Genomic DNA, 12,275 nt, shown 5'->3' on the forward strand with positions numbered 1-12,275 from the left:
CTGGGGTATGTATTGACAAGCCGTAGGAATAATAGACGGGGGTTTTCCTGTACCTGCTCCTAATAACATTGGCTATATCTTGTACACTGCAGGTTTTGGATGGGGACCTTTACGAGCGGTTGCGAGATTATCTTTCACTGATCAATAAGACTGAACTCAATACCTGCCGATCCACAAAAGAGCGATTCCACGACACCCTGGAGGCGTCTCTTCAGGTAACCGCTGCTTTTTTTTCTTTTACATTTTATATGTTTTATGTTTCTTTTGTATTGTTGGCTATTGTTCCCAAGTGAGTTAGTGGGTAATCTTAGAAGTACAAAACTTACAAAATATAGAGAAAAGTTGCAAATATGGTGTGTCAAAATTGTGACCTTTTTATTTACTTATAATTTCCCCCGATGTGCTGTGACATCATAATGTGTTTTTTCTCCGGAATAAATATTTTTGTGTGTGTGTGGCTAGAAATGTCTGTGTCATGTTCTATCATGCGGTAGATGCCATCGAATCCTCTGGCCTGTAATAGAGTTCTATAAATGCCATGAGATCTTGCTATGAGCTGTCAAAATAAATTTTCAACAGTTAAGGGGGTTTTACACTGGGCGATTGTCGCGCAGACGAGCAATCATAGAACACTCGTTGCCGATAAACAGGGCAGCGATCCGCAGATGAACGAGCAAACGCTCGATCGTCTGCTGGTCGTATCGTTTTAAAAAAGTAAAATATTGTTGTCGGCGGCACATCTCCCTGTGTAAACCTGGAGACCCGCTGCCGACATGATAATAATGTATGTGACTACTGATCGGAGTAACGGCCTCTCGTCCCAATCCATAGCTCCGTGTGACAGGAGCAAACGAGCGCCGATCAACGATGTCTCGTTGATCGGTGCTCGCTGCATCGGCAGATTATCGGCTGGTGTATGTTCACACAGCGCATATACACTGTGGACATGTCTGCAGTGTATACAACCCAGAATACACAGAGAAATCCGTCCGAATAATCACACCAAATGGTGTGCGTCTGTTCGAACCGATTTTCCACAGGGAAAAATGTCCAGTAGAAAAAAAAAAGGCCTATACTTTCCTCTCCGGCGGTTAAAATAGCAAAGTGTTTCTGCTCTTTCGACTGCTCTATATATATGAGCCCTCCTGGGATAAAGTTTCATCACATGTGACCGCTGCAGCCTGTGATTGGCTGCAGAGATCACATGTGATGAAAGGTCATCACAGGGAGCAGTCTGGACACAGAGCAGGCAAAAGAGCAAGGTGGCTGTTGCTATGGCAGCGCCGTGAGAGGTAAGTATAGGTTTTAATTTTTTTAGCCTGCAGAATTCGCTGCAAATCCGCAGCACAATTGCAAGAAATTCCACAAACAATGAAATTTGTTGCGGAATTTGAATTCCCAATTGAATGCAATCAATAAGAAAATTCTGCAACAAATGCGCAGTGAATTTTCAGCATAAATTGACTTGGTTTAGATATATATTCCGCGCCGCAGGTAAATTTATGAACGTTATCTGTGTGATATTTTTCCGCAGCAGGTGGATGAGTCGTTAAAATCTTATCCACTTCGCTGCTACTGTAATACGCTGCAGATTTTCTGCCTGCAAATCCGAACTGAAAATCTGCAAGTGTGAACAATACTCTAAAGTTAAATGCCATGTCTTGTTCAGTTGCCGTCTGGCCGCTGCAGATGTGCTGTTATAGTGAATGAGACTTTTTTTTAGGCATGTGGTTTTGTTGCAGATTTGCTGTTGTGTTTTTGACTGCAACAAAAAAAAAAAACATGTGAAAAATCTATTTTATAGTTACATTTCGTCATTTAAATCGGTGGGATGAGACTTTTCTGATGCCGGTTATTAGACTTCAACAGAGCCCAAGTAAATGGGGTGGGTGGGCACAGCTCTTAATGTCACTTGTTACTAACATCTGCCTGCCCATTAATGTTAAATTAAGGCTTAGGGGGCGACCGAATGACAGACCAGTCTGCGCACTAAGATTTTATTTACATCACGTTTGTGAATTATATTCAGCGTATGTGTCTGAGGAGCTGAATATATCCATAGCGTCTCATTCAACCCTGTATGCCAAAAGTATGTCCACTTGGCATATGCGAAGCTGGGATGCGTCTGACTCTACATACCTCTTTGTTTTTGTGCTATACAGTAAAAAGAAAACACAATCCGTGCAGTATGTGTTACAATGGGAGCCTATTGTCGATGTATGCCACTGTAAGCCTATATAGCGGCATACGTTGCAGCCTGCTACCAATGTATACCTCCGACAGAAGGCTCAAATGTAAGGGCTTGTCTACACGTAACGGAATTGCTGCAGAAAACTTCTGCAGCAATTCCACAGAAACTAGCAGACCCCGTTTGCTGCGTTTTTTTACTGCAGAAAATGGTGCGGATTTGGCTGCGTTTTACTCACTGCTGAGAGATGGTGACATCTCCTCTGAACAACGCAGCAATTCAGTCCACTTTCCGCAGCCGGAATTGACATGCTGCGTTACGAAAAATACGCACTGCTCTTAATTTTTTACGCAGCGTGTGGATAAGATTTGTTAAATCTCACCCACTTTGCTGCTACTGTATTCTGCTGCATATTTTCCGTCCACAATTCCGCTACGTGTGGACAAGACCTTATATGAACAGAGTTTGACTTTGACACATGCGACCGTACCGCAGTGCACTTATGTCAGTAATTCCAGTCTTCCTAATTGTCCAACTTTTATATCTTTTCATAGGGTAAAAGGCAGTCTCGGCCCAATATAAATGAGTTTGGGTGTAGTAAAGTATAATAAAATATCCTCCTAATACTCACGTCTTTTCCACAATCTTCTTGGATCCCTTATAAAGGCTCCATAGAAACCGCACAGATGAGCACCGGAGTTGACATTATCCACTAAATATAATAAACCTCCTCTAAGTACATAATTATATTTATATAGAAAAACAGGTTGAAGGTCCCAATAATAGGTGATGTTTTGTCTTATAAGCTGCTTTTCAGATGACTCGGGGACATCATAAAAAAATGATATGTTAATACTAATGATAAATGATACAATGTCATAAGTGACGGCTTCCTGCAATAAAAGTGAGAATTTGCATATAGGGCTGGTAATTAAGTGATTATAACCTACAATATGTCACTTCGGCTGTCAGGAATTCTCTTTAATATATTGGATAACTACAAAACATGTAATATCCTAATCTATTGGTAGACTTGCTCCATTTATAAGCATTGTCCGAGAAGCAGAATTCAGACTGCCAGTATCCTTCCTGCCATCTGATGCAGGATATTTTATGACAGCCTGCGCCTGCTGCAGAGTACAGGCTGCCAGACACCGAAGCCTATGTTCTAGTGTGTGTAAAACAATGGTGTGGAATTTCATGCAACTTGTATATCTGATAATAAGGGTTCACACTGAGTTTTTTGCAGGAGGAAAATCTGCCTCAAAATTCTGTTGCGCGCCGCGGGCATAAAACGCCGCTAAATACGCTTTCTCTGCCTCCCGAAGATAGGGCATGTCCCTTCTTTTTCCCGCGAGACGGTTTTTCCGCTCGTGGGGAAAAAAAACGCCTCCGCCTCTCATTAGAATCAATAGGAGCCGTTTTCAGACGTTTTGTGGCGCGGTTTCCGCGTCAAAAAACTTGTCACAAAACTCTGTGTGAACTCACCCTTATGGTATATTATGGAATTAGTCTTTATACAATTCCCCTTAACTATATTTTGGCTATGTTTGAACATTTATTATAAAGTTGTAGGCTATACGTGTATGTTTCATTCGCTCTTTGTCCCCCAGGTTTCCCGTCAGCAGAACCTACAGCTGTTCTTGAAGGATACCAGTGTTTTTTCCCCTACACCCATTCAGCAATTCCAACCTGCAGGGACGGACAGGGTATGTGAATTATAGTATGTACTGTGAAGGGTTAAACATAATTACTATTCCACTTTTCGTCACCTTCCGTATCTGCTTGTCGCTGCTGTATTTTTGAGTTTTATATATGATGGGCAGATCTGGCATCTTTGAGTTATTGCCCAAAGATAGATATATATATATATATATATCTAACATTTATTTAGTCCTAAAGCAAATATATTGCAGTACAATTTTTTATGTTAAAAAAAAATAATTAATATATGTAACACAGCAGTGTATGGTTACATGTCCGATCATAATCTTGATAGAATGCCCTTATTTCATATTAAAGTGGTTACCCCTGCATCCCTGGGGTCAGAGGAAAAACAGTGATGTTGCCCAACCTGTCAATACAATTTAATTTTCGAAGCTTTATTTGTAAAATTAGAGCCGGACTGTGATTGGCTGCCATGGACAACACCAATGTTCTTATTTCTTATAATTTTTGGGTGAAGGTGGAGACCGTGAGGATCTGGCAAATACTGGAAAAACAGGGCAGGGACAGTTGCATGTAATAAACATGACACTGGATTTTACATGTATTATTGCAATTTTTTTTGAACTCTTAATTGACGTAATAGTTTATGGATTACAAGCTATTTCATCAGAATCCACCTACTACGTGGAGTATTAAACATCATATTTAATTGGGCTCAACAGCCAAAGAAATACACTTTTGTAAGCTTTTATTTTGGGCCTTCAGCTAGAAGTTTTCTTATAACTTTCAGGTGCTGCCACACAATATAGTGTAATATTGAGACACTGCCACCTGGTGGTCAATAAATAGACTATTATTTCATCCCAAATGTCAAATAAGATAAGGTAAAGAACATAAGAAAATGATACAAAGAAAATTTAGTAAACATAAAATACGTGGTGATCTTTTTACAAAAAACTATTTATGATCCGCAACTAAGGCTGTGTTCACCTCCGACGGAACCCCTCAGGGGAAAGGAACGCTGATGTGAAAGGGCCCTAAGGCTTCATTCACATATCAGTCAGGACTCTATTCTGACGTTCCGTCTGAGCTTTCCGGCAAAATGGAGCCCTGACTGAAACAAACGGACACCATAGGTCGGAACAGAGCCCTGAAGCAGATGTGAACGAAGCCTTAGAAAGTAAAATCAATCCCTGCCAGATGTCATGAGAAGGGTTAATAGTCAGTGTTACCATGAAACTTCTTTAGTGAACGACTTAAGTCTTCATCGTCGTAATATGCAGAGATAGAATACATGGATTCAATCAAAGTGTTTTATTTAAGTATTTTCTTTGATAGACCATTAAAATTCCTATTACATGTATGGGTTATAGAGATCACACAGAGAGTAGTTTGATTTTCTGTTCGGTTGATCAGATTGTTGTAAGGTTTGATTGGACTTCTGTCCTTTTTTGTATGAAGTAAAATCAAGTTTTAATTACTAAAATACTGAATTGTGTGTTTAAGTTTTTTATCATTTTAACTTTTTCTCACAGATACTAAAGTTAGTGACCCTTGTTAAAGCACCAGATGAAATGAATGTCTTGGACAAGGAGGCACGTAGATGGACGAGCAGATCTGCGAGAGATTATAAACTGAAGACTCATGGAGAAAGGGTTAGTAGAAATGTACTGGAAAGTATTGCAGGTATTCCAGGCATGCTAAAGATGTATCCTCAGAGTAAAGACCCTTTTACAAGGGCCAATTATTGGGCAACCGCTCGTTCCCAATAATTCCCCTATTTAAACAGGGCAGCGATCAGCAGATGAGCGAGCAAACGCTCAATCATCCGCTGATCGTATAGTTTGAAATGTGTAAAATGTTATCGTTGTGGGCAGCACATCTCCCTGTGTAAACAGGGAGACGCGCTGCTGACATGATAATAATGTATGGGGACGAGCGATCGGATTAACGAGCGCGCATCCCTGTACTGGCTCCTTGTGAAAGAAGCAAACGAGCGCCGATCAACGAGCATGTCTTGTTGATTTGCGCTCGTTTACTTGGCCCACGGTGGGCCGCGTAGGAGGACCTTTAGGCTTATGATTGAGACAAAGGGTACATGCATGAAAGGGTCTTCCCTATGGATGGTCAGTATTGTCATGTACCGTTTTATAGGGTTTATCCGCTTCAGATGTATAATATGCAGAGCGCCATTTTGTTCTCAATTTTGGACAAGTTTGAATTTGTGCTAGAGGAGGGTTTCAAGGGTCTCTTAAGTCAGGACTTTCTTTGAGGTGCATCAGAGCCCATTTCATATTACAACAAGAAATTGCAAGTTTTGTTTATTTTGTGCAATTTTTCCCGATTTGGGCACTATTTGCATGCACATCATATGCTTATAACTATATACACAGGATATGCCGTAGAGGTCCGATAGATTCGGGTCCCACCTCTGGGACCTGCACCGATCTGTAGAACTGGGCCCCCTAAACCCGGTTCTAGCTTACTCCGCTCCGCTGCTTGCCGGCCACTTCCTGGTTAGGTGGTCGGGTGTTACAGAAACAGCCGAGTCGTCGCTGAGCTATGCTGTTTCTGTAACTTCCATAGAAGTGAATGGGCGTTACTGAAAGCGTAGCACGGCAAGCTACTCTGTTTCCGAAACTCTGTAGCTACGGAAACAGCGTAGCTCGCCGTGCTACGCTGTTTTCTGGAACTAACATTCACTTCAGCACTCGGCTGTTTCCGGAACGCCTGACCACCTAACCAGGAAGTGGTCAGCGAAAGCAGAGTAAGCTAGAACGGGATTTAGGAGGCCCCGTTCTAGAGATAGATGCGGGTCCCAGAGGTGGGACTCACATCTATCGGACTTTTATGGCATATCCTATGGATATGCCATAATTGTCCAAGACGGGAAAACCCCTTTAAACCATTCCTGAACAATTTTTGCAGTGCAGCAGAAAGAGGCCACAGCCATTAGGGAATGCTGTTGCCATGAAGGGGTGTTCTTGTCTGCAGCAGTGTTTAGGTAGGTGGTATATGTTAAAGTAACATACACATGAATGCCATGACCTAAGTTTTCCCAGCAGAACATTGTCCTTAGCTCCACACTGCGTACGCCAGCTTGCCTTCTTCCCATAGTGAATTCTGGTGGTGTCATCTCTTCGCTAGGTAAGTGTCGGTCACACCCCCGGCCGGCCACATGATGTAAAATAAAACGTGATTTATCAGACCAGGACATCTTCTATCATTGCTCTATAGTCCAGTTTTGATGCTCACATGCCCATTTTATGCACTTTCGGCTGTGGACAGGCGTTCGCATGAGCACTCTGACCCAAACGTAGCAAACTGCGACGCACTGTGTGTGCTGACATCTGTCTATCATAGCTAGCAGTTACTTTTTCAGCAGTTTGTTGTTCAATAGCTCTTATATGGGATTGGACTAGGCGGGCTAGCCTATGCTCCCCAAGTATCAGTGAGCCTTGGGCGCCCCTGACCCTATTGCCGGTTCACTGGTTTTCCTTCCTTGTATCACTTTTGATTATTGGTTTCAACCACTGCATACCGGTAACATCCCCACAAGACCTGCCATTTTGGAGGTGCTCTTACCCAGTCGTCTGGCCATCACAATTTGGGCCTTGTCAAAGTGGCTCATATCCTTATGCTTGCCCATTTTTCTGCTTCCAACACATCCACTTCAAGAACTTATTGTTCACTTGCTGCCTAAATATATTGTACACCTTGAGAGGCACCATGGCAACAAGATAATCAATGTTATTCACTTCACTTCATTATATATATATATATTTACTAATGTAGTGCTACTCTGATCTCAAAATAACACAGGGCACCTAGGGGCCTGGTTGTGACTGATATCTCTGTGCCCCCTTTACATCGAACACTGAAGGAAATGCTCCTAAATTTCACTCATTTCTCTCCAGCATCTAAAAATCCTGAATTCCCTTTTATAATGTTCATTTTCCTTTATTTGTTCTATTTCCTATTGTAACTCTTTACCTTGGTTGGATTAGGGACGTGATGCTGTTTTCAGGACAGGTATTGATTTCATGCGGTTTTTCTCGACCGCCCATTAATGTGTCTGAGGTTTTCTGACCTTGCACACAAAGTTACTCCGGATCAGATATCCAAGGGCACAGGAAACCAGCCCCAAGTGAACTGAACCCATGCCAAATTCGCTGTTCCGTCCTCTAAATATATGGGGACGGGAGAGCACATAAATATTTTAGTTGAGGCACAAAATGTGATCCCAGCATGGTAGCTCAATGGGAGATTTCGGTATCCAGTAGAAACTCAAAACAAAACCCTCCACTGAGAATAATGGTGATTTGTAGTTGAAACAGATCTGCTTATATGACGCGATTTTAAGTCTTATATCTGGACAAATGTCTGCAGTGCCCGCTGTGGCCGTACTGCGGCCATTCATTTCTGTACTTGACAAAAGCAACAATAACTTTTAATAATAATAAATTGTAATAATTTTCTGTCCGAAATGTGATTTTTAGTTCTGTTTTAAGTCTGTAAACCTGTTAGGTATACGTATATAGGTCTATTTTTTATCTGTCAATTTCAATTTCCAGTAACTAATGCCATTTTGTATTTCTTTTTGTACTTTTTTAAAAAATATTTAAATAGGTCCAAAATTCTGTACCGATTCATTTTATAACACATCTTTAAAGGGGTCAGAGCTACGTTTTTCTGACACCAGCTATAGAGTCAAATTATAAAATTCCGGTTGCATATAGCTGCCACTGGGGGAGCTATCAAAGTGGATTTAATATGGAGTTCAATAGGAACCGTATAAAGCTGCCTTCAATAACCCCCCCCCCCCCCACTCCCTAGTAGTGGCTGCTGGCACTAGAATTTTATCATGTCAAGGGGCTGCCACGCTTGTTTATGAAATGTCCATGACATCGCAGCTCAGTCGGCCTGTTTTTTTTTTTTTCCCAACACAACACCAAATTTGTCCATTCATTTAATTGGGGCTGAGCCCATGGACAAGAATGGGGTTGTCACTCTTATACAACCCCTTTAACTGTATGGCTATGGAGAGGGAAGCACAATAGTTATACTTTAACCCCTTAATGACCGCTCATAGGTCTTTTCACGGTGGCTATTAGGGTACTTATGCCACAGCGCCACATTTTCACGGCATTGTCATAAGCACGGAAAGGCAGTCCCGTGCCACCTAGTGCGTGTGTCGGGCTGTCTAAACGGCCAAGAACAAAGGTAATTCCGATCTCGGCGTTTAACCTCTTAGATGCCACGGTCAATAGCGACCTGGCATCGAATTGGTTTCAGACGAAAAAAAAATGGCAGAATTTCTGTTTCCTTTTTCCATTACCCCCCCCCCCAAAAGCTAATAAGAGTTAATCAATAAATTATATGTACCCCAAAATGGTTCCATAAAAAAACAAAACTTGTCCCACAAAAACAATCCTTCACACGGATATGTATATGGGAAAATAAAAAAAGTTATGGCTTTTTTAAAATGCAGTGATGAAAAAAAACAAAAAATTGTTTTGCTCATTAAGGCGCAAAATAGACTGGTCACTAAAAGGGTTAAATATTATTTCGGTTTTGGTCATCCTTTGCATAAAATATTTGGGATTAGCTTAAACAAATGTTTGCTAATAAAACACTAATGGGACCAATGCAAAAAAAGCATGGGAGAAGCTGGGAATTTAAACCCCCCCCCCCCCAAACCATGTCTTCCCGGCCATCCGCTTTAGGCTGTTTTATGTCCGTCTGTGTCTAACTTTAGACTATAGACCATAAACAGCAGTCTGTAACTTGCTGAGAATATAAACTATCCATGTACATTCTGCAGTAGTTATGAATTTCTGCCACTGCCGAAGTCAAAAATCCATTATTCACATTATATGAGGGCTTTGCTGTTTATTCAGGGAGCCAATATTTTATATTGAGCACATGAAAGCGTGAAATTGTCTACTATATTATGCCAATGTATGCAATGTAGTATCATGGTTTTTTTCTGTCAAAATAAATACATATACAGTAAAAATGTTTGAATCTGACATCCATGGACCTCGTATGTGCTAGATTCTTTAGGCCTCATGCCCTTTTCCGTTTTTTTCGTCAGGGTGCTCTCCGTTTTTTTAACAGATAGCACCCTGACACATTCATTTCAATGGGGCCATGCACACTTCCGTTATTTTAACGGAATCGTGCGGCCGTTCCGTCAAAAATAGGGCAGATCCTACTCCTGCCCATTTTTGACAGAACAGTCTCGGCCTTTGAATTAATTTGGTCCGTGAATCAACGGACTGCACACTGAAGCCATCCGTGTACGGTCCGTCATTCATGGAACTGTCATTAGCGGCACACGGAAGTGTGAATGCAGCCTAATTGTACAGGATTATCAGATGGTCATAGAAAATAATCTAAAATGTACTTGTAAAACCTGACAACTCATAAGGAGGTCAGCCCAAAATAAAATGTTTACGCAAAATCTGCCCATTTCTAGGTCCTTCAAAGACTGGAAGACAGACAGAAGAATTCCTCGGAAGAGGAGGTCCTCGGTATAGTCCAGAAAATGGAGGAAGTAAAAGAAAGTGTGCGAAAAGCTGAGGTATGTGCAGATTATACATTACACTCCGTCAAGTAAAATGAAACTTTTGCACACCATTTCAGAGTTCAATACCTTTGTAAATATCTACCTATACACCTCTTGTACTGATTCTGAGAGATGTCATGTTTTCTTCTCCATTCACAACCAAAGTGGAAAGCAAAATTCTGCAGTAGCTGCAGGGGAAATGTAAATCCAACCTGATAACAAGCTGATTGCCAGAAGTTTATGAAGCTGGACCCGCAGCAATGCGCTGTTTACAAAGTCACTATGAAGTCCAAACACTATGCCCAAAAATCTGATGACACCCATATCGCTGAGTAGATGCACAGGGAGGTGACGAATTATTAGTGATTCTTGAATAATCAATAAAGGAATTTTCCCACTATAGACATTTATGGAATATCAACTGGATATGCCAAATGTCTGAATTGTGGGGGTTAAACTGTTGTGATTCCCGCTAATCTTTAGATCAAGGCTGCCTGTTCTGCTCTTCCATTTCAGAAGTGGCCACATTTACTGGATGTGGAAATAAAGCCAAAGAGGATTTTTGTGCTTAGAAATAGTGTTGATACATGTTGATTGCATCATGAACAATTCAGGCAGGGGCGTAGCTAAAGGCTCATGGGCCCTGGTGCATAAATTCAGCTTGGGCCCCCCTACCCCTCCCTAACACCACCAGACACCTGTGCACGCCTATGCCCAGCCGCCTTGCCCGACCGTCCCTATTGATGCCCCCACAGTATAATGTCTCCCATAGCTGCCCCCACAAAGTATAATTGCCCCCACATATATTGCCACCCGTAGCTGTCCCATACAGTATATTGCACCCCATACAATATAATGCCTCCCATAGCTGCCCCATACAGTATAATGCCCCCCATACAGTATAATGCTCACTCAGCAGCCACCATATCAGCCACCCTCCCATACCCAGTATAACGCCACCATATTAATTACATACCTATCCCCGTTCCCATGACGGGTGGAGGAGATCCTTCTCTTCCTCTGCACTGCGTGTGACTCGGCGCAGACAGGCGCAATGTAGTCACTACATTTCGCCTGCCTGCGCCGAACTGCTCACGGCACAGTGAATGCTGGAGCAAGGCTCCAGTATTGAATTGAACTGTATCTGCGTTCCGAGGATGCAGATAAAGTTGCAAGCGGGAAAAGCGGGCCCCCCTAGGCTTAGGGACGCGGTCACAACTGTGACTGTTGCGACCCTTGTAGCTACGCCACTGAATTCAGGGTGTCTGTGGCATCCACAATGGGGTTTATATTGTGTTAGTCTCCCAGTGATCTAAACAATTCTTCCCTTCTGTCTTAGAGAATTAAAAGATAGACACCTTATTAAACCGCCAGCACAGCAGCAGTCCTGGGGACAGTCTCTTACATCTTCTACTGTCTGTAGGCAGAGGCAGCGCGTTGCATCGTGGGCCGGGGCAGCGCGTTGCATCGTGGGCCGGGGCAGCGCGTTGCATCGTGGGCCGGGGCAGCGCGTTGCATCGTGGGCCGGGGCAGCGCGTTGCATCGTGGGCCGGGGCAGCGCGTTGCATCGTGGGCCGGGGCAGCGCGTTGCATCGTGGGCCGGGGCAGCGTGTTGCATCGTGGGCCGGGGCAGCGCGTTGCATCGTGGGCCGGGGCAGCGCGTTGCATCGTGGGCCGGGGCAGCGCGTTGCATCGTGGGCCGGGGCAGCGCGTTGCATCGTGGGCCGGGGCAGCGCGTTGCATCGTGGGCCGGGGCAGCGCGTTGAAGCTATAGAGCGCAAATATAGTGGAAAAACACATGACTGCAGGATCAGACTATACACCGGTTGGTTTGTAGTCTATAACCAT

General features: G+C 42.9%; 1 protein-coding gene across 1 annotated transcript in view; it reads left to right on the forward strand.

Annotated features, from left to right (window-relative positions):
• The window catches only part of FCHSD1 (FCH and double SH3 domains 1), a 113,826-nt gene that overhangs the window by 72,623 nt on the left and 28,928 nt on the right, over positions 1 to 12,275 (forward strand). The window contains exons 9-12 of the mRNA XM_075856213.1: positions 93 to 215; positions 3,802 to 3,897; positions 5,392 to 5,511; positions 10,338 to 10,442. Of these exons, the coding sequence (XP_075712328.1) occupies positions 93 to 215; positions 3,802 to 3,897; positions 5,392 to 5,511; positions 10,338 to 10,442 (444 nt within the window). The remainder of the gene's footprint in view (positions 1 to 92; positions 216 to 3,801; positions 3,898 to 5,391; positions 5,512 to 10,337; positions 10,443 to 12,275) is intronic.

Source organism: Rhinoderma darwinii, chromosome 3 (assembly GCF_050947455.1).
Source record: "Rhinoderma darwinii isolate aRhiDar2 chromosome 3, aRhiDar2.hap1, whole genome shotgun sequence".
NCBI classification, from domain to species: Eukaryota; Metazoa; Chordata; class Amphibia; order Anura; family Rhinodermatidae; genus Rhinoderma; species Rhinoderma darwinii.